This window comes from Drosophila miranda, chromosome 4, assembly GCF_003369915.1.
Source record: "Drosophila miranda strain MSH22 chromosome 4, D.miranda_PacBio2.1, whole genome shotgun sequence".
NCBI classification, from domain to species: domain Eukaryota; kingdom Metazoa; phylum Arthropoda; class Insecta; order Diptera; family Drosophilidae; genus Drosophila; species Drosophila miranda.
Genome location: NC_046677.1, coordinates 3,784,639 through 3,804,957, shown reverse-complemented (window position 1 = coordinate 3,804,957; position 20,319 = coordinate 3,784,639). Strand labels below are relative to the sequence as shown.

The 20,319-nt window shown below is 44.0% G+C and overlaps 9 protein-coding genes across 19 annotated transcripts; 3 read left to right on the top strand and 6 right to left on the bottom strand.

Moving 5' to 3' along the window:
* Window positions 1-98: 98 nt before the first annotated feature.
* On the top strand, window positions 99-2,556 carry LOC108161913 (RNA polymerase I-specific transcription initiation factor RRN3). The gene is made up of 6 exons (XM_017296325.2): window positions 99-566; window positions 634-1,115; window positions 1,179-1,670; window positions 1,734-1,903; window positions 1,966-2,215; window positions 2,284-2,556. The coding sequence occupies exons 1-6, from the start codon at window positions 354-356 to the stop codon at window positions 2,504-2,506; spliced, it is 1,830 nt and encodes a 609-aa protein (XP_017151814.1). The 5' UTR covers window positions 99-353; the 3' UTR covers window positions 2,507-2,556.
* On the bottom strand, window positions 2,471-3,986 carry LOC108161914 (zinc finger protein 28-like). Of its 2 annotated transcripts, XM_017296327.2 has the most exons (4): window positions 3,793-3,986; window positions 3,344-3,723; window positions 3,123-3,280; window positions 2,471-2,788 (listed from the first exon to the last, which is right to left on the bottom strand). In XM_017296327.2, exons 1-4 carry the CDS (start codon window positions 3,889-3,891, stop codon window positions 2,778-2,780), a joined length of 648 nt encoding a protein of 215 aa, XP_017151816.1. In that variant the 5' UTR covers window positions 3,892-3,986; the 3' UTR covers window positions 2,471-2,777. The 2 variants fall into 2 exon arrangements, with proteins under 2 accessions (XP_017151816.1, XP_017151815.1); XM_017296326.2 differs by having other exon boundaries at window positions 2,471-3,280.
* A 101-nt stretch (window positions 3,987-4,087) lies between these two features.
* On the bottom strand, window positions 4,088-4,855 carry LOC108161921 (60S ribosomal protein L21). Its single transcript, XM_017296337.2, has 2 exons — window positions 4,748-4,855; window positions 4,088-4,614 (listed from the first exon to the last, which is right to left on the bottom strand). The coding sequence occupies exon 2, from the start codon at window positions 4,594-4,596 to the stop codon at window positions 4,117-4,119; it is 480 nt and encodes a 159-aa protein (XP_017151826.1). The 5' UTR covers window positions 4,597-4,614; window positions 4,748-4,855; the 3' UTR covers window positions 4,088-4,116.
* Window positions 4,856-5,017: 162 nt separating this feature from the next.
* Window positions 5,018-8,894, bottom strand: LOC108161916 (uncharacterized protein YJR142W). 3 transcript variants are annotated; one of them, XM_017296329.2, is made up of 4 exons: window positions 8,507-8,894; window positions 6,676-6,809; window positions 5,939-6,599; window positions 5,018-5,869 (listed from the first exon to the last, which is right to left on the bottom strand). In XM_017296329.2, exons 1-4 carry the CDS (start codon window positions 8,577-8,579, stop codon window positions 5,670-5,672), a joined length of 1,068 nt encoding a protein of 355 aa, XP_017151818.1. In that variant the 5' UTR covers window positions 8,580-8,894; the 3' UTR covers window positions 5,018-5,669. The 3 variants fall into 3 exon arrangements, with proteins under 3 accessions (XP_017151818.1, XP_017151817.1, XP_017151819.1); XM_017296328.2 differs by having other exon boundaries at window positions 5,112-5,875; window positions 8,507-8,893; XM_017296330.2 differs by lacking the exon at window positions 8,507-8,894 and adding an exon at window positions 7,265-7,486 and having other exon boundaries at window positions 5,112-5,875.
* A 609-nt stretch (window positions 8,895-9,503) lies between these two features.
* Window positions 9,504-10,801, top strand: LOC108161919 (mitochondrial import inner membrane translocase subunit Tim23). 2 transcript variants are annotated; one of them, XM_017296335.2, is made up of 5 exons: window positions 9,504-9,736; window positions 9,860-10,142; window positions 10,203-10,372; window positions 10,432-10,609; window positions 10,670-10,801. In XM_017296335.2, the coding sequence occupies exons 1-4, from the start codon at window positions 9,685-9,687 to the stop codon at window positions 10,545-10,547; spliced, it is 621 nt and encodes a 206-aa protein (XP_017151824.1). In that variant the 5' UTR covers window positions 9,504-9,684; the 3' UTR covers window positions 10,548-10,609; window positions 10,670-10,801. The 2 variants fall into 2 exon arrangements, with proteins under 2 accessions (XP_017151824.1, XP_017151823.1); XM_017296334.2 differs by having other exon boundaries at window positions 10,662-10,801.
* LOC108161920 (thyrostimulin beta-5 subunit) lies at window positions 10,785-11,678 on the bottom strand. The gene is made up of 2 exons (XM_017296336.2): window positions 11,461-11,678; window positions 10,785-11,379 (listed from the first exon to the last, which is right to left on the bottom strand). The coding sequence occupies exons 1-2, from the start codon at window positions 11,478-11,480 to the stop codon at window positions 10,887-10,889; spliced, it is 513 nt and encodes a 170-aa protein (XP_017151825.1). The 5' UTR covers window positions 11,481-11,678; the 3' UTR covers window positions 10,785-10,886.
* Window positions 11,679-11,759: 81 nt separating this feature from the next.
* LOC108161911 (kelch-like protein 10) lies at window positions 11,760-15,088 on the bottom strand. 2 transcript variants are annotated; one of them, XM_017296318.2, is made up of 5 exons: window positions 14,578-15,088; window positions 14,215-14,499; window positions 13,801-14,065; window positions 13,642-13,727; window positions 11,760-13,566 (listed from the first exon to the last, which is right to left on the bottom strand). In XM_017296318.2, the coding sequence occupies exons 1-5, from the start codon at window positions 14,895-14,897 to the stop codon at window positions 12,171-12,173; spliced, it is 2,352 nt and encodes a 783-aa protein (XP_017151807.1). In that variant the 5' UTR covers window positions 14,898-15,088; the 3' UTR covers window positions 11,760-12,170. The 2 variants fall into 2 exon arrangements, with proteins under 2 accessions (XP_017151807.1, XP_017151809.1); XM_017296320.2 differs by having other exon boundaries at window positions 11,760-13,523; window positions 13,605-13,727; window positions 14,578-15,087.
* A 947-nt stretch (window positions 15,089-16,035) lies between these two features.
* LOC108161922 (thyrostimulin alpha-2 subunit) lies at window positions 16,036-16,790 on the top strand. Its single transcript, XM_017296338.2, has 2 exons — window positions 16,036-16,529; window positions 16,591-16,790. Exons 1-2 carry the CDS (start codon window positions 16,227-16,229, stop codon window positions 16,681-16,683), a joined length of 396 nt encoding a protein of 131 aa, XP_017151827.1. The 5' UTR covers window positions 16,036-16,226; the 3' UTR covers window positions 16,684-16,790.
* A 292-nt stretch (window positions 16,791-17,082) lies between these two features.
* LOC108161910 (carnitine O-acetyltransferase-like) lies at window positions 17,083-20,203 on the bottom strand. 6 transcript variants are annotated; one of them, XM_017296315.2, is made up of 6 exons: window positions 20,039-20,203; window positions 19,647-19,729; window positions 18,937-19,578; window positions 18,424-18,872; window positions 18,111-18,362; window positions 17,083-18,047 (listed from the first exon to the last, which is right to left on the bottom strand). In XM_017296315.2, the coding sequence occupies exons 2-6, from the start codon at window positions 19,671-19,673 to the stop codon at window positions 17,489-17,491; spliced, it is 1,929 nt and encodes a 642-aa protein (XP_017151804.1). In that variant the 5' UTR covers window positions 19,674-19,729; window positions 20,039-20,203; the 3' UTR covers window positions 17,083-17,488. The 6 variants fall into 6 exon arrangements, with proteins under 6 accessions (XP_017151804.1, XP_017151803.1, XP_017151802.1 ...); XM_017296314.2 differs by having other exon boundaries at window positions 19,651-19,729; XM_017296313.2 differs by lacking the exon at window positions 20,039-20,203 and adding an exon at window positions 19,819-20,001 and having other exon boundaries at window positions 19,651-19,729.
* Window positions 20,204-20,319: the final 116 nt, after the last annotated feature.

Here is a 20,319-nt window from a genome sequence, read left to right as displayed (position 1 = left end):
GAACGAATTTAGCTGAGGTACATTGAATGAAAACCACAAGACAATTATAATTCCGTGGCCCCACTTCTGGCCACACTACCTTGCACTTTCTGCATTAACTTTGGTCACTCTTAAATACAACGTGTTTCAACGCAAACCAAAACAAAATCCGTTTCAGCAAAAACCATACTAATATTATTGAGTGGAAATTACAATTATAATGAGAATATTGTATAGTAAAACTCCAAGAAAGTGTGTAAGGAGCTGCTTAACTCGTGAAGCGTAGATCGGTAGATCGTCGCACATTGTACATTGCCAGACTGCTTCGGGCCACATAAAATTGCGCATTATTGGGAAATTAAATAGTTATTAAAATGTCTGCCTACACAAGCAAAACGGGAGTGACTTCCATTTTAAAGTCGTTTTCTAGTGCCGACCGGGAGCGAGCTAAAGCTGCGGCAATCAACAAAGTCAGATTCGCCACTCCCAAGGAGAAGGGTCTTTTGGAATCGGTGCGTGCGGCACAAGGTGGAAATTTTCACCTTGTCAAAGAATTTTCTTACTATCTTTTAGAAGCGGATCTTGACGTAAGTCTAAACCTTGCAATTACAGGTGATTTTGTATACTTAAATTAACAAACCCATCGTCCAACAGGACGACGAAGTCTTACAGATCATGAAGGATGGACGCAAAATTGTGCACAGCTTGACTCCAGATTTTGCTGACGTTGTTGAGGCTCTGCTTTCCTTTAACTGGCGAAAGCGCTGTCCCGAAGTTGTTGAAGCTTACACGGAATTCAGCATTGACATTATGGTGGCCCATAATACATATATTCCCATAGGATTATCAAAATGTATTGTCCATTGGATACCCGGGGATCTGCAAGCCGCCGACTGGGTCAATGGATGTCCTGCGGAAGGAACGCGCACTGAGCTGAAAACAGTTCATGACATCCTCGACCGCATTTTGACCGCTGTTCCGATGGCGTTCGATGTTGTTATAGATGTTATATCCGCTAAATTTCCATACTTCAAGAAACCAGCACATGTCACAGCTGGCTACCTATACAATGTGCTATGGTTAATGGAGTACAAACCGATGTTTGAGGAGCTCGTTTTGCAGCTGGTTTTGCAAAAGTAAGTATCTTATGGTGCGAATTGGTTTGATTTATTGGTTATTGCCCTTATTTGATACTATAGACTTCTAATATTGGATGTAAACGCTCCAAGAGATGAGATCGTCGAAACAGACGAGGAGGAAGACAAAATGGACGAAGGCGGCGTCTTTACAATAGATGATATAACCAGTGACACTGTGGTCAAGCAGCCGGAAGATTCGGTTGTTCATCCCATCGGACGCACGCTAGACACATGTCTGTCTATGCTTTACACGTTTGTGGACAGTAAAACTAGAATTCTGCCCGACTGTAGCGAGGGTAAACGGTGGGCTGCAAATCGCTTCTTCAAGACGCTGCTGTATATCTTCGACGAGGTCTTGCTGCCCAGTCATAATACCCATCATGTGCAATTTGTCATCTTCCATGTGTGCAGCATTCGCTCGGCATATTCGGAGGCTTTTCTAAGCTCGCTCTGGCTGAAAGTGCAGAATCCTAACGTATCGGCTATTATTCGCCACGCTGCTGTCGGCTACATAGCTAGCTACTTAGCTCGTGCTAAATTTGTCCCACTTAGGTAAAGAATCTATAAAAGTGAGTTCCAAGTTCATAGATGAATATTCTGATCTCTCTGTTCTAGCACAATTAAATTGTATCTCAACGAACTGAGCAACTGGGCGAATAGCTACATAGGCGACTCGGACCAGTACAGCAGTCAAAATGGCTCGTTAAAGGCCAACATGGTTTTCTTCTCCGTCTGTCAGTCGATTTTCTATTTGATTGCCTTTCGGGCAAAAGACTTGACAAAGGGTAAGGCCTTAGAAATTCTAATTTGTACTTGACTTCATTTTTGTTTGTTTGGTCGTTTATAGATTTGCACTTCCTTCAATTGCTTCCCCTCTCCCGCATCGCCATGTCCCACCTAAATCCCTTGCGATATTGTCTACCAGCAGTGGCTACTGCATTTGCTGGTGTGACGCGGACCCATCAACTGGCCTATTGCCATACAGTTTTAGAGCGTAACGCTCGACGAAAGTTGGCCACCGTCTATGGCCATGACAAGGCGATGCCTGAGGAGACGCTCGAAACATTTTTTCCCTTTGACCCCTACTTGCTGAAATTGTGAGTATAAATTAATTCGCTCCTTTTCCATTCCCTTCCTTTCAACTTATGTAAATCGACTCTTCCAGATCTAACAAATATATTGAGCCCAACTATCTAGTCTATAAGGCGCATGAGATGGAAGAGAGTGCTGCGACAGAAACTTTTCGGCGCAAACGCGGCGACTCTGAAATGGTTGAGGAAGACGACTTTATACTGGCAGACAAACGTCAGAGGATGAATGAACTTTCCAAGAGCCAGGAGTTCGACAAGCACTTTCATTTCGGAACTTCGCCAGGCTTTAATTCATAATATGTTATACATAGTATTGATAAAATTAAAATATACCTTCGCATCTGTTATTTTTATATGAGTGATGAGGGAGGTAATGTGCGATGACGCTCAGCCCGCATATGTTCGATCCTGTGTCCCGAAGTTCGAAAAGTTTGCTGACAAATCTTGCACTTGAAGGGGCGCTCGCCGGTGTGTAGACGCAGGTGAATCTGTAGAGCCGACTTAGAGCCGTACAACTTGCCACAAACTTGGCAATTAACCGAAGGTCGTTGAGAAGATTTGAGATGGGTTACCAAATGCCTAGAAAGCGTTGATTTAAGGTTAAATGCTTTATGGCAGAGGTGGCATACGTGCGATTTTGTATTAGTGTGTGTTAGTAAATGTCTGGATAAATCGTTTGTATTTTTAAAGGGTTTGCCACACTCGAGGCATCTAATCGGTGAGCTATTTTTTCTACAGTGTGGGTTCACTTGCTTCTCGTTTAAAAAACGGCTTAAATGCGTCAACATATGACGCCGACAGTTGAACTTTCGCTTATATATCCTACTGCAGTAAACGCATTTGTAGCTTTTGCCTGAAGTAATACTCTGCTGTGGGCACGGCAATAACTGTTGAAGTTCTGCGAGTTTCTGACCTCTTTCAATTTTTCGCTGCTTCTTTTCGTTCAGTTGGCAATTACTCGATGTTCTATGCATCCGCTTTTGATGCTCATTCAACTTGGTTCGCGTGGAGAATCGCCGAAGGCAAGTGACACATGGATACGGCCTTTCCTTGGTGTGCGAGCGTCGATGTCTGAGAATTGATAGTTACCGTTATAGTTCCACCGCACTTATTAAATTCTCGACAAGTTCTTACCTGATTAGGTCGTAAGACTTGAAAAACTCCTTGGCGCAAAACTCGCAGACATAAAAGCATTTATTCGGACACCGCTGTATTCTTTGAACGGTTAAGGTTTTTAATTGCCCAGAAGGATCCAATCTATCCAAAACCGCTACGATTCTGCACTGTGGATGCTCTTCCATAGTGGTTTGCATGCTACCACACTGCGAAGGGGAATTTTGTGGTTTAACTAAAGACTCCATTCCACTCTGCAGGTCTAGAAGAGCACTCAATGCTTGATGGGCGACTTGATCGGCATCTTCAAGCACAGGACTAGCTTCGGGTCTTGCATGCTTTATGCGTTTGTGACGCTGTAAAGAGCTCTGCTGGGAAAAGCAGCGTGAACAGGTTTCGCACTGCAAGAGACCAGACCGTACTCCTTAGCAAAATCGTCACAGTAGACATGTTTGTATGCACCCACTCACTGCGTATGATTTATCTTTGGTATGCACAACTTGATGGCGGCGCAAGAAAGTAGGTTTTGCGAATTGCTTTCCACAAGTGTTACACGTACTATAACTCATTATTTTGTCCTGAAAAATAAATCTCGATGCGACTGGATCCGTATATGAATCTAATCGATAGCAGCTGTTTATCGAAGAGAGATGCCAACTCCTTTCAACAATTTTCCCCTTTTTTTTGCCAATAACAAAATGCCTTGTTTACAATTGTATAGAAAATCGATTCTTTTTTACACTTGAATTAACGAATCTACACAAATAGCAAACACAATCCGTTTATTAATGAGCTTAGGCAATGAATTCGTATGGAATTGGTGCCAGGGCGATGGGCTCCTCCAGTTTCTTGACGAAATGCGCCTTCTTTGGCTGCTCAGGCTGACGCTTCAGAGTGACCCACTGTCCCTTCTCCTTGGCATCCTTGAGCAGGCGCTCATTCTCCTTCACGCGACGCAAGAAGTCCTCACGGCACTTTGAGTGGTGAATGTGCTCGATGCGCACATTAACGCGCTTGGCTAGGATCTTGCCGCGTACACGTTTGTTTACAATGACACCCACTGCATGCTGTGTTACATTAAAGATGCGGCCGGTCTTGCCATGGTAGGCTTTGTAGGGCAGACCCTTTTGCACAGCACCATGTCCCTTGATGTCGACAATATCTCCAATCTTGAAGACGCGCATATATGTGGACAGCGGAATCACACCATGCTTACGGAAGGGGCGAGAGAACATGTCTCGGGTGCCGCGACGATAGCCCTTTGAGTTGGTCATTTTGTAATGTGTAGTCCCCTGCAAAAAACAGCACTGTTAGAAGCGTTTCGCATCTCATTTACACGCATAGCACTCCAGCGCAACATTTTACGCGTTTTGCATTGCATATAAATTAATTATTTACAGTATTTTGGGCACAAAACCAGCTAACCTTTTACGTATCGACGTCCACGCGGTCGTGAAGTTGGGAAAAGAAAGAAAGATGGCTACCTGAACAGAGTTGCCACGTTGTTGAATTTTTTGACGTTCGAACAGGGCTGCACGACTCTCTTCCATCACTGTCTTAACGATTAGTTTGGCGCACAATTGTTTTGTTTGAAAATGTTGGCAGCCCTGATCGGTTCTTAGAAATTATTTATTATTTGGCAATCGTCATAGGGTCGACCAACAATTTGGGAAGTAAAACTAAGCAACATGCGAATTTAGGTTCTATTTCGTTTATCCTTTTATTAGGGGAAACATTTTTTTAAAAATTCAACAGAAAATTAAAATTACTTCGCGTTTTTACGTTTGAGCACTTTGGTACACACATATAATAGTAAATATCATTTAATATCGTTATACAATTTTTTATATTTTATCTATCGCATATAAGTGTTGTATAGGCATGTTCCTATGTATTAACTTGTCCGTATTGTTCACAAAAACTCTAAGAATGTGGCGTCACGTTAATAAATGGAATATCAGAGCACAAAACTATAATAGATGTCATGTCATTGTCGTTTGTCAAATACATCGGAGATTAGGTTATACATAAATTTGTATATATAATAAATATTGTAAATAATATGTATATGTTTGCGTATACCAATAGAAACAGCACATACTTTGACGTTCAACATAAAAAATAAGATTTAACTTTAAGTGTTCTTGCCATTATAGTAATAATTAGTTTAGATTTAGAATAGTAGTTTATACATGTGTCGATTTGTTTGGTTATTATAGTTCGGGTAATACATGCATGCATTACGTTTGCCTGTTGGCTTGGACTTTAGAAATCCCACTACATAAGCAGTCTCTCTCATATACTCGTACATATGTTTACTAGAATGCACTACGTAGTCCCATGTCGATTAGGCAGCCTTCTTGTGTCCGTTCTCCAGAGGCTTAATCGGCAAACTGCCACAGTTGCAGTTGCTCTCATCGTTGGGCAGCTTTTCCTGCTGCTGCTGCTGCTGTTGCTTCTGCTGCTTCTGTATCTGCTCTAGGCGCGTCTTATATATGTAAAGGGACTGCAAGGGGACATGCAGGAGCTCCACAATTTGCGTGAAGTCTACCACTGAAAGAAGTCGGAATCAAGTCTACTGTTGTCTATCGGTAACAATCTCAGTTGTTTTCTCACCGTCATCAGCCGTAATATGACCGTGCCGTATTAAGAAGTCGATCACCACCGGCGCTGAGGTTGTTTTAAAGTCCGGCGTAAACACTCGCTCCACACATTCCTTGGCTGGTAGCAGTTCAAAGGCCTGCACCTCGCCATCAGCGTTGTGGGGAACGAAGTCAAGAGGCAGCTCCAAGTCGAACACGTACTCAGTGTTGGGGAAAAGCCCTTGTCGACTTTCAAAGAAGAAAGAGACACATCCGGCTGACACTAAGTTCTTGACAAGATCACTTGGAATGGATGCCTCCTCAGCGGCTTCTTTAATGGCCGTCTCCTTAATGCCAAAGCCCACAGATAGGCCGCCCCCCACCATATTATCCCACTTGCCTGGCCAGGTTTCTTTGGTATTGGAACGCTGCTGCAGCCAAATGCACAAGCCTTGCGTCGGATGTCTCACATAGCCGTTGATGTCGACGCCATATTTGCGTACTCCAAATAGGGGCGTTGCCGCCCGCTCCATTTTCAGCAAAGCCCTGTGATCGGACTTCACCTCGAAGTACTCATCCCGCCATCCCTGCAGAGCCGGGAACAATTCCTCGCTGCGCAGGTTACGCAATACTTTCTCCAGCTGCTCTGTGCGCTCATTATAGTCACGAAATGCCGGGTTCAGCTCCACCAGTCCCTTGGGTGGATGAAATATAATATTTGCATTAGCAAAGGACCTGTAAATGGCATTCGGATAAGCACAAAAGACCTACCTGTTTCGTCTGCTCACAGTCACGTATGCAGAACACTTCAGGATACTTAACGAGCTGCTTCAGAACATCCGATTTGATGAGACCAACTTGTTGACCCTCAACCAAAAAAGGACGTATGTCGCCCTTGTGAAAGCCTGTTAGTTGTGAAGATTATCGTTAATTGGATATGTTTATGTATGCCGCTAGAGCTCTTTCCAAGTCACAGCTCAAGCAGAAAGAAATTATAGCGAAAATTATGAATAGATGTGTACATATGTACGTATGTACATATGTCTGTGGTACCGTCTACTCAAAATAGTACTCGTATTATGTAGTACAGAGTATTATTTACCACGGGATTGCTGGCTTCTAGTCTCTTATCCCCGAAACATTCATAAATAGGTACATTAATAGCAAGTGAAGTTAGAGTGATTTTTACCTAATTTTGACTGTAAACTACTCACTCTATTTATTAATATGGTGCAGTACACAAAAACCATAAATCATAGGAACTTGATTCTCTTAATCGGGTGATAAAGATTTGTTTGTTTCTTCTATTGATCTCAAAGTTGTCAAACAGTACAAGTTCATTTAAGTATTTATTGCAAACCTTTCAGCATGCTCATTCCGATTAGATACGGCCTTTATGGAGAAATGCGATTAGATTCCAGTTAACACCTGTTTTCCTGGATATACTCCCAAGTACATATCGTTCTGCAGATACTGATTTGTGTCCAAGCGAGTCACGTTTGAAGAGTAGACATATAGTTTTGCCAATTCAATTCAATTCAGCTGTTTGACAAATTGTCAAAGGTCGTTTCCGCGAATTATTTCGACTTACTTTAGATTATTCTGAATTTATTTCAAAAGCACTACATTGAACCTGCTTATCACGAGGAATACTTCCCACAGCGATAGCTGAAGTAAGGGTATTCCTTATTTAAATGACGACCACGCGACACATAAATATGATACATGTGTATGTTTACAGTTAACATGTGTCGGGAAGTGCTCGAGAGACGGCTCTGGATGTTAAAACTTGGCTGTGAGAGTGTGCGTTCTCAGAGTTCCCTCTGCCGTTGCTCCCTCCTGTTTATTATACATACACTACACATAAAATATGCATATACATACATGCATATGTCAAAAGCTTTGATCGGCTCAAGTTGACGCGTAGAAAATCTTGTGGCAACAAACAAGGAGAAATATTAGTTGATAGTTGACAATAACACCCAAGCGCAGCGGAGCCAAGGTTCCCAATTATAAGAAACCAATTAGGCTGGCCGCATTATGTACACACATATGCACAGATGTACATACATATGTATGTACAATGTATATTTAGCTCTTGTATTCCGCTTGATAAAAATGATCTTGCATAAGAGCTCTGGCTCGATTGGCGTTCTATTGAATTCTGTTAGTTTCAGTTATTACAGTTTACAGTGAATGTAAGCTGATAGGGAACAGAATATGTAGGTAGTTGTTGAACAATTTGGTGATTATTTTAGAGGTTGCAGGAGCTCCGGTCTGTCGAGCGCACTCAGCAGGCAGCAGGCAGCAGGCTGCGGAATCAGAAACGCACTGGCATACACATACGCACCCACACAGCCAAGTAAACAAACTAATCGATAAACAGCCGTACTAGTACATGTACGTATGTATATTTACCGTCTCTGAATCAGTTAAAGTTAACACTGGCTGCCGCAGCCCCTCTCTTCCACAAGCGCCACCCACACAATCCACAATGGACATACATACGTACATATGTATGCACACACACCCGGAAGGCAACGACCAAACCCATTTTCAGGGCCGGGTTTTTTGTGCATTTTGCGCAAACTGCACTTCTTACCTGTCAGATAGAAATTGTTAAACTTTTGCGCCAGGATCAGCAGACGAGACAGCTTTACTTCGGTTGAAGACATTTGTTTTGAGTTCAAGGTAAAAGTAAAATAAATACACTCCAGAAACGCCGGCACCTTTTTCTCCCCTCCTGACTCTCCCGTCCAGAACTCACACAACAAACGATTTCTTTGGTTGAAGCCTTTGATTTTATGTTAGTCAGTTGTTGTCCCTTCTAGGCCCTGCAGCATCCGCGTACGCACACACACGCACTCACACACTTAACATATAACTATCTTTATATATTTCAATTCTGAAATGGGAATTGTTATCTTAAGAACAACAAAACTCGAAGCAACGAACACAGCACAGCCGCCCCATCAAACAATGAAAACAAAACAGTCATGGGCTATATCGATATGTGTATATATCGATACTGGCGATTTTTTTATTTGTATACGATAGTATTGGTTCGTGATATTCCCCGACGACTCTTACCATATAGTATATAGATGTGTCAGTTCATACAAAGAAAATGTACCAACAGATGTCCCAGCTCTCTGTTCCAGCGTATTTCAATGTAAATTTCATATATTTATATATTTTTTTTCATATAAATTCATGCTTCGCTTTTTTTTTAAGTATCTTTGGCGTAGGAAATAAAATAAAAGCTGTTATTTGTTTGATTTATTTATATGGATACGTAAATTATTTTACAAAATTACAAGAAATAATTGCACATTTATATTCTTATTTTTATACAGGTTCTAAGTCATATAAAAACTATTTAAACGCCGTCGGTTCTTGAATTCGTTGGTGCCGTATTTTTAGCTTTATCAACAAAATTCATTTTTCAAAGAGAATTTTTTGTATGAAAAATTTCCTTACAACTTTCTAAATATTATGATATGGTTATATATGCATGGAACTTGAAATTTATAAAATATATCGATATTTTCGATGGCGATATTTAATTTGTTCAAACTGTATGTATATGTATCGAAAGTGCTCAAAATCAGGCGTGCTCCCCCCCATACGTCACGCTGACCAGACAAACTAGGAAACTAAGAAAACAGGAGGAAATCGTTTGCATCTGTAGTGCGAAACGATCTTTTATACAATTGACCGGCTGACTGAACAACAAAATTAGTACCATTCCCTTGGCAAATCAAGCAAACAAATTCAAAAATGAGTGACGACTTTCTGCGGAAACCATTTTCATTGGCGCCCGCGCCAGCCGGTAAGCAAAGAACTACGTTACGCAATGTGACTCGTTTGTTACATATGTACTAGCTGTGGATTTACCTGTTGGTTTTTCCTGAATGAAAATACATTAGCTTAATAATTCTTAATCACGGTGCAGTTGAAGAAGCAACAACATCAAACTACACATCTGGTGCAAGCAAATTTAGTAGCGCTCCGGTCTCGCCATACCTCAACTACGATTCACGCTTCCTGCAGCAGGCACAGCCCGAGTTCATCTTTCCCGAGGGAGCCAACAAGCAGCGTGGCCGTTTTGAGCTAGCCTTCTCCCAGATTGGCACTTCGGTTATGATTGGCGGCGGTATTGGAGGTCTAGCGGGAGTATACAATGGTTTTAAGGCCACCAACGCGCTCAATCAGACGGGGAAACTGCGGCGAACTCAGTGAGTACATTATGCTATTTAATTTTAAGATGCTCTAATACGTGATCTCTCCAATCGCAGGTTAATCAATCACATTATGAAGCAGGGTTCTGGAACGGCAAACTCTCTGGGGACCCTGGCGGTGCTCTATTCGGCGTGCGGTGTGCTATTGCAATACTCTCGTGGCGAGGATGACCATGTCAACACAGTAATTGCGGGCTCTGCCACAGGCCTGCTGTATAAATCCACAGGTGAGTGGTTCAACTTCACTTAAATAGAGACAATTAATCGATTCGATTCCTTTTTTAAGCTGGCCTACGGAGGTGTGCACTTGGCGGTGCTATTGGCCTAGGCATCTCGTCTCTCTATTGCCTATACCTGTTAGCGCAGGAGAGAGGCACTAACTCAAGTCCAAAATTCCTGTAGATAACGATGGCTAAGCTTGCCAAGCACGAGCACACAGTAGACGCTTCGATGGGCTTGACCACGTAATATGAAGTTTTGTTTTATATTATAAATACATATATATATATATTTTAGGTTATCAGGACGTATATGATCGTTTCATGTTCATCAGGCTTTAGACTATAAGAAAAAAACGCTTGTAGCTAAGAAAGTACACACAGTAGATGCTTCACCAAAAATTGTATAAAAGCTTCGGATGTGTGCTTTAAATGCAACGTGCTATAAAGTATGTTTTATTGTAACCAAAGAAGCCCCCGTACTGCACTACACTGAACCATAAACCAGTTTATGTACATTCGTCTAATAGTCCAGGTCCACGGAATCGGCTCCAGTGAGGGTCAAGACTTTGACAGCCTTGCTGCCCTCGTCTAGCACGTTATTAGCTGGAGCCTCGCAGCTGGTGTCCTGTGTGGAGCATGTATGGCAGTGGCAGTTCACCGCCTCCATGTAGTGATACTTGCTTATGCCCTCATCGGCTTCGGGGTGACAGTTCTTGAGTATAGCTTCCGCTGGCTGCCGCTGGGCGTGCACGCATACTGGATGAAATGAGCGTTTGTATGGAAATTTCCAGTCCGATATTTCGCTAGAGTCACAACGCCCCCAACAGGACCAAACGCTCACATAATCCCAGCACTCATGTCCCAGCAAATCGGATTGGGTCACCTTGTATGTGTATACGCGTCGATGGCAGCCCAACGGAGCTACCGTCGGACCACTGTTGATCGGTTGGAGCTCCACCAACTGCGTGCCGACAACATGCAACAGGGGTGTGCTCAAGAACAGCACCAAAATTCTGAAAGAGAGAGTGAAATGTGCTTTAGACAGAGTCTAGGCCCCCTTCCAATAACCGCACTAGGTTCTTAGTGTCCCTTACAGAACTGCACAGCCAGCCATTTTGCCTTGGTTTAGAGCAACCGTCAGAAAAGTGGACTCTTCGCTGCCGACCGCGTAGTGGCTGACTGTGGCGCCTTACGTCTTCTTTTTATATGATAGCTCAGCCGCGACTACAGCGACTGCGCTGCGGCAAGCTCTTCTATGCATCCACCCACCCAACTCGTCCCAAGTAAGTGTACAAATAAACGCTCTAATGGTTTCGAGCTCAAATTTTGCATATTCAATTCCGCTGATTCGAGCCGTTACCAATTTGAATTCTAATTTGATGGCAGGGATTCATTTACTACTATTACAATGCAGCGATTTATTAATTTGAAGTCTGCACAATGCCAGGAATTTTGATATGTGTATCTTCGGTAGAATTTTGAAGTATACTAAAATTTTGATTTGCGAAGGGGCTGAAAAATCCCAAACTTGGCGGAATCGTTCCTGGCAGTTTGCTTTTGACTAAACGGGAATTGCGGCCGAAAGGGTAAACTTTTTAAGTTTTAGAGATATCCAAAAAAAACGGTTCCAACGGACGTGGGCTACGCTGCATGATTTCTCTATCGGAAAGTCTGCAGCCCACGCTAACGCATCCTCTAATATGATATGTGTCTTTTTGTCTCGGCCGGGTATTCACAGAGATATAGCAGGTTACGGAGTCAAGGCAGGGGGAAGGTTTCGGTGCGCCTTCTATGGCACCAGCGCCTAGGCGCGACGACGAATTTCATGATGCGAACCATACCGCTGATTACGCAGGTGCACGCGAAATCGTCGATTATTTTCTTGTCCGCGATCGTCCACCGTCCGATTTTCTTGTCCTGGGGCAGGTTGTGGTTGGGCCTGGGCTTGGGCTTGGGGTTGAGCTTGGGCACCACCTGGAGCAGCAATGGCCGGCTGCCCAAGGGGCAGAGGGGGTACGGGCAAGGGCAAGGGCAAGCCTAGCTGCTGCAGGGCCAGTTGCGGCTGATCATGACCATTGCCATCTTCGTCATCGTTGGGACTCTCGTAGTCATCGAGGGCCGCGTCGTTGGTTGCCACCAGCGAGTGTGGCGGATTTGCATTGCCAACTTCGTCTCGGGCCATGGCCGAGGCCATCAGCCGCTGACGGCGCTCCTCCATTAGACGATCCCTTTCCTTGTGTATGTAGTCCCGTTTATTGGGCAGTCCAGCCACATTATTGGCCGACAGGGCGGAGCGTACGATGTTCATATCTGTGGCCTCCATCCACTCATCTGTCTCGGCCACATAGCACTCGGTGTGGGATATGGTCGAGACGCCGTTGAATCCCCCAATGGCGAATATCATATCGTCGATGATCTCTAGACCGAAGTTGCTGCGCGAGTGATTCATTTCCCTGATAAATTGCCAGGCCTGGGATTCCGGGTCAAAGCGCTCTCCGGTGGCCAATCGGGCAGTGCCATTGAAGCCCCCAATCACATACAACTGGCCCTTGAAGGCGACACAGCTCACCCCGGATCGACGGTGGTTCATGTTCGCTATCCGCGTCCATACATTGGTCGTCGGATCGTAGAACTCGGCGCTGTCCAGGCACTCCTGACCATTGAATCCGCCAGTGGCATATATACGCCCCTTCAGGGTACAGGCACTGGCATCAGACCGTTGCATGTTCATGGGTGGAATGATGGACCACTGATTTGTCTTGGGGTTGAAGCGCTCTACAGTGTTTAATCGATTGTGTCCGTCGTAGCCCCCGATCGCATAGATCTGACCATTCAGCTCGGCCACGCTGACGTAGCAGCGGCGGCAGTGCATTGGGGCGATTTCGCTCCACTTCTTCTTCACGGCATCGAATACCCGGCATGTGTTGAAATACTCAACGCCGTCGTAGCCCCCAATGGAGTAGATCTTGAAACCGATCACGGCGGTTCCGTGGTATGCGCGGGGTCCAGCCGGGTCTTCGGCATTGATGTTCACCCAGCGGTCAGCGCGCGTGTCGTAGGTCTCGATGCATCCCTTTGAAGTGCCACCACTCCAGCCGCCAATCGCAAAGATCACCTCGTGCGGCAAGCGCGGCATGGCCAGCGGCGGCGTGGTGAGCTTTGGTTGGAAGGGCATATTAAAGGGGACGAATAAGTAGTTGCTGCAGGCAAGAGAGAGAGCATTAACCATTAACATTACCTCATCGGCCTGTGGGTTTAGAAAGTCCAGATCATACATGAATTTAAAGGTGTCCACTATCAGGGGCTTGGCTTCATCGCACTGCAGGACATACGGGTGCTCCTTGACCTCCTCCATAAAGCACTGCAGATTGCGATGGGTTTCGATTAGAATGGCATCCCGATTTGTATTTGGAGTTTCGGACTGGTCTACGCACCTTTGGGGTCATTAGACCCAAACGTACGCCTGTCATCAAGTGGGCAACGTGCTTTTTGCGGTTCTCGGGATCCCGATCTATCCACTTGACACACATCTTCCACACGTAGTCCTCCTCCCGCGTGTTTAGGTCATCGTCGCTAATTATGGCGTAAAAGTCCGTCACGTTCATGTCCAGTATGTCCGTATTACGAGCAGCCACCTCCGTGAAGTACCGAAGTGTGTAATTGCGCGCCTTCACATGCAAGTCGTCCAGGAACCGAAAGCTGTCACCAATTAAATATGTAAAATCCAATCAAATCAAATCAAATAAAAAAAAATCAATTAAAATTGGCTTTGGCTGATGGGAGCCAATTATGAGGGGATTAGTGCACTGCTCTGCAAGCGGCGCAGTGCCTTCCCTTCCCCAACTCACCGGGCAAATCCCATGATGCTGACACAGTTCTCCGGCGTAAGGGTACGGCTGAGGTACTCCTTGCACTGCTGGACCAGCCCCACCATGCCCACGTAATCCGCACATATTAAAAGCTCGTGCACGTTGTCGTCGCAGATGTTGGTCTTGCGAAGGTAGGCGTACTGTATGACACAGTTCATGATGGATGCTCTGACGCCTGGTATGTTGACGACGTGGATTTGTTCGCTGGCGCCCCCCTCGGCACCAAATCCTCGACTTACGGCATTAAAGCCCGTAAACTGTGCGCTAGTTTCCGTAGAGAAGCGGAGATTTGGTATGGGCTTGGGGGCTTTGTCGGACTTGACTGCACTTGACTGGACTCACCGAAAGTAGGAGCTGCAGGAGCACATGATGGCACGATGAACATTGAAGGCATGCTCCCCCACTGAGATCTCGGCATCACACAAAAGATTAGCCTCGCGAAGTTCATTGAGGGTATTAAGCGCCTGATCGCTCACAGTGGGGGCTAAGAATTTGCTAGAGGAAGTCTGGGTGGACCCGAGCCCGAGACCACCATTGGACAACTCATCTCCTTGATGGTTGTCCTCGATGTCCACCTCCACGGCTTCAAGCGGTAGATCTGGTCCCAGTGGAACGCCCTCATTCACACCGTGAAAATGGTTGCCGTTTTGGTTACGATGCATTTGGCAGTGTCTCGATTAAAGGTATCTGCTTGCAGCAGAGCACGGAAGGAAATGTATTGGTATTAATTGGGCAAAACTGTGTGGGTGTAGAAATACGGCTCAATAAATATTTAACGACAACGAAGCTGTTCTCGCCACTAACGAAATGAGACTACAGAGGCCAACTGAACTGAAACTGAGCACATACTGAGTTCCTTGTGTATTCCTCGTACTGTGGGCCCAGCACAAACACCTATGTATTCGATTATGACAGCTATTTTTGTTTAATGGAAATTGTAATGTCCCACTTGATCTGTATTTATTATTAAAGATAGCCTTCTATTATTATTATTAAAAGGTGTTGTTGTTTTTCGACCACATATTGACCTTTTTTGTTCATCGGCCCAAGATGATGACATGATTTTAATAGCACAACCCTTAATAGGATCGTTTTTAGAAATTTTGACATCTAAAATATGTATGGTATCAAAATAATTTTTCAGATCTTCAGATACGAGGGCTGTCTTTTATGTGCATAACTTTTTCATCTACATAAGAAAGACAACCTCCAAACAAGGAATTGTAGTTTACTACGAAAATCCGATCGCTCTCAGATCGCCTCAAAACATCGAAACCCTTCGATTTGTCATCTGCCTTGCAGACATGTCCTGTTTAAAAAAAAACAAAACCTAGTAATGGTTATAACTAACCATAACTATACTATTCCGTATTCTGAAACCATCAATGTACACATTGAGAATATCTATCCGACAATTCTTCATCACCAATTCTCATTCAAATAAAGTATAATTCCTTCGACGATAAAATGTCCGATTTAGCCATGTTTTACTATTGAACGATCTAGTCCTACTACTGCAAGTACCATAGTAAAAAACAAAATGCTGTTCCCAGTGATAAATGCGAATACACAGAAATCCCAAATCTGGAAATGGAAAACCTCACACGAGGGTAAGCAGTTCAATTTTCTCATAAATATCATCATATCAAAAATGTATCAAAAAGTTTTAAATTTTCTAAATTGATAAAGTTTAAAAAAGGCTTTTAAAAGGGATGAGGGAAGATGATGGCTGACAGTTGACATTGGTTGTTAGGGCTATTTCCAGTTTCTTTTCAATAAAATATGCATGTTTATTTATAGATCTTCTTTATTTACGCCTTGAGCATAGTTAAATATTCCAGAAGCAAACCCTTCCCTACCATCCCACACGGCCATTCAATTTTATTCAATTGCCGCGATGGTCAACTCTTGGGCAGCTCTGCGCAGGCGTCAAAGTTCCTTCAGCACGGATAAAAACAAGGCGGATATCTGGTAGAGCCACAGTTCCCAAGATGAGGTCGGCCCAGTGGTTTGTACTTCTCTGTTGCTCTTTCTGGTTCTTGGGCGGCGAATGCAGTTTGGCGGGCAAGGATGCCTGGCTGCGCCCCGGCTGCCACAAAGTGGGCAACACGCGCAAGATTTCTATCCCTGATTGTGTGGAGTTCACCATAACAACCAATGCCTGTCGGGGATTTTGTGAATCATATTCTGTGCCGTCGATTCCTTGGGCAGGGGCCTCGCTTACTGGACTGTTCAAGCCACCGAAGCCGGTGGTAAGTGTCGGCCAATGTTGCAACATGATGAAATCCGAGGAGGTGGGTCGACTCTTAAATTTTTTCTGCTTCCCCAATCTCTAGATCCTGTTGTTCCTTCCAGATACAACGTCGCGTACTGTGCATTGAGGGCATTCGAAATGTCACCTTTAAAAGTGCCGTGTCCTGCAGCTGTTATCATTGCAAAAAGGACTAGAGCCAAATTTTCAAACAGCATTGAGCTAAGTGTATGCCTGAGCCACTTGATTGATTTTGTTTAGCAATATGTATACATAAACTATCCTGTAATTGTTATTTCCTCGATTGGCGTGTTTACTTTTTGGGGCCACCACAAAAACAACCCATCAACTTGCGCACCGCAAAGTATACAGACCTAACAAGTGTTTCTCTAGCTCGTGTATCCTGCGATATGCAAAGGAACGGACTAGACTAAATGTGCACAATTTGTTTACCCTAGAAGAGGGTATTTCTACATTGGTACCGCACAGAAGGCATCTCAACTCCGACTCCATATGTAAAGTATAATCGTCCAAAAAACAGAACTGCTTTGTTTATATAGATCATCGAAGAAAACTTTCACTTTTGTATAAGCCTGTGGTTTTACTTAACTCAGTAGGAGTTTGTCCCTAATCGGACCACTTTATTGGTGATAAAAAACATCTACAACTTACGGGAGGTTTGTCTCTAAATACATCTGCACGAATTTTATCTCTATTAACGACAGATATTTGGGTATTTAAAGTAATATTTAAGTATTTTAATGGCAGCACAGAGTATTAAATTCTCTCTTCAAAATTTAGTACGAAAGATGATAGCTGCAAAGGCACTTTTTAAATTCATTTATATACAGTTTGTAGTGTATATATAGTAGAGTATATCGTTTATATTGAAAATTTCCGATATTTTAGCTGTGAAAAGTTGTGCCTTGCCAGCCTTGCCAAGACAAGGATTTAGATCTTTCTCCAAAAGTGTTATAACTTGCCGAAATATGTATGCATACACTACAATTTGGATCTTGGCTTATCGCACTTCTCTAATACATCTTTCATTTGCAAGAAGGACTGTCCCAGGATTTTGGCGAACTTTAAATGATCTGTCGTTTGGCAGTGGCGCCAGGCAGATATAGCCAAGATGATGTCCTGTTCACGTGGGTTATAGCAGCATGCGTACCCATCATCCACAGCAGGTCCATAGCCCATAAAGGCATCATAAATCGTGGCCACCTGCGAAGTGGACATGCGAAAGTGCGAAGACTTGACGACTCCCGGCGAAGAGAAGAACTTCGGGATGGGCTCGCCGTTCTCCTGGGCCATCAGTTTCAACCCGAGCAGATGGCGATCGACACCTTTTCCTTGTAAAGCTAGCCTCGTATAGGCCTGGTGGCTGTTTACCGCCGCACGTAGTTTGTCTTCACGCTCCTTGTTCGTGGCTTTGTCGTCCTGCATTGCGAGACAGAACGCCAAAGATTCATTGGAACACGACCGTATGGTTTCCGTACGCCCGCCTTCGAATATACGCAAATGGGCCGACTCGTATTGTGCCGCTGGCTCATTGTGCATTCTGCAAATAATTAGGCACATACTTAATTATGTTTGGTTCCAGTGAAAAACATACGAGTTTTACTTGAAGAATGCCAGCTGCAACGCCATTTGCACAAAGCTGTCAGGTCCCAGGCGCTGTTTCTTAATGAAGCCCTTTCCATAGCCTTCAAATTTGAGCACCTTCATCTGCAGTTGATACGCGAGGTTGTCAATGTTCTGCCTCGCAATGAACAACCATTGGTCGATGCATTCGTTAATAGGACAAAATTTAAGCTTCTCAGCGGGAGTGAAGTTGTCCGTAGCACCGCATTCGCCAAAGGATGGATCCTCCTTCCTAAGAAAATACGTTAGTGATATTTGTTTTTATGCATGCTTGTATGCTTTTCGCCACTTACATCTTCTTAACCACATAGTCCATCATCATGGCTATGGGCTGGCCCTCAGCAGGAGAGTGCTCGTAGGTGAAACCGACATTTCCATTGGGATTCACAACTAATTGAATAGTCTTATCCATCCAACGGTTGCCGCTATTCACCTTACTGCCACCACCATGGATTAGCCCCAGAATCAGTTCGTTGGTCTCTTCACTTTCTGGAAGATCGGTACATTCATCCATCGATACAGTGAACAAAGCCCCTTGGATGGCGTCAAGGGTGGCTTTGTTTCCTGGAAATGATGACAATTGCTCGTAAGCCTCGGCCCAATTGTCCCGCGAGTCTGTGGTCAGAATGCCGTAGGGCACCCCAGGTGTTGTCTCCTTGGTAATAATCTCTTCCAGCTGGCTGGCCAGAAGGCGAGCGGCAATCAGCTTTCCCTCCTTATTGTAGAGTCGCATTTTGTAGAACTACAAGATAGAGGAAATCGAAGAAGGTGATACAACATTTCAGCAACAGCATTGCTTAGCTCACATGATTCTTGTGAATGACAACAACATAGTTGGAACAGGGGTTATAGACAAGCTCGTCTGTAATTCGTTTTGGGATGCGACAAGTGCCAAATACTTTGCCAAACTGTCCATTGTCCAGCTCATTTTTTCCCATCTTCACGACGGGGATCTTTTCGTCATGCACAATGTCGTTAAACTCGCCCAGGCCAAAGATAACTTTGGACGTGTATTCGACAACAGCATGCGCATCTTTGAACTTTTGCCTTGGAAAAGTCATTCCAGGGCTAACGTAGACAGTAACCGGAGACCTATATTGTAAATAAGCGGTCTTAAGCCAGCGATGAGCCAACCAATTCTTCTCTGCGCTGCCCACATCCTCCAAGAGTGTCTGCAACTTGTCGCCCTCTTTATACTTGAAGTCTTCAGTGATTTTCTTTTGAAGTTTAAGTTCTTCAGGGGTCAGCAGGGGCTCAACGGTGCTAATAAAACGATTCAACGTCTCTTCAAGCGGTAGGACGTGGTAAGTCAAGAGATTTTGTTTCTGTGCAGCTTTAGAAGACTTGGGCTCTGATGATGGTGCGGGGGGTTCCTTCCTGCTGCTATAGCTGGCGGGATGCAGCTTGGCAAGCGCATTGGGCGACTGATGAGTGATGGAGCTCTTTGTCTGTAAGAAAATTGCATTTAGATGATAGTTATTGGAAGTAGCTTTTCAATACAATTTATAATAATCACTTGCCAAGTTCCATAACACCTTGCCATTGCCCAGAAATCTCATTTCGGCGTTGGGCTTCTCAAAAGATCTATCAAACAAAGGGCTAGGACGAGAGGTCGAACAATAAATATGTGTAGTTGTTGTGCACCATTTTTGCGAGATAGCACTCCCCCTCCTGGACCGTAAATTCACCTTTGATACTTGTACATAATCTCACTGAGTATCGCTATTGTTAAAGGCGATAAACAAATACCTTAAGATTAACGACACAGACTACGTTCCATGGGGCAGTAGACGATCAACTGGCGTTAAAGTCCACGTAGACAGTAAGTGCAGCAGAGAGAAACTGCTACAGCGACGTTTCCCATTTTGCCAGAGTTTTATTTGAAAGTGAGAGCGACTTAATACTCACATATGTATGTATGTGTATTATGTAGGCCTTCCGATCTTTGAAGTGAACGTCTGGACTTGACCCTTTCTTTCAAGTATGCGTGCCACCACCCGACAGCGTTCACCGTCAGCTGATGTTCTTGTAGCTAAAACTATATTATATGACATTTAAATAAAATATATTTTTTTTGTTTTGTTTTGTGGTGGGCATCATCTGACCCTCAGAAATATACCGAAACATATCGTCTAATTTTCAAAATATACCGTAAATATACTGACGAATTCAAGTTCTATTTTACATAT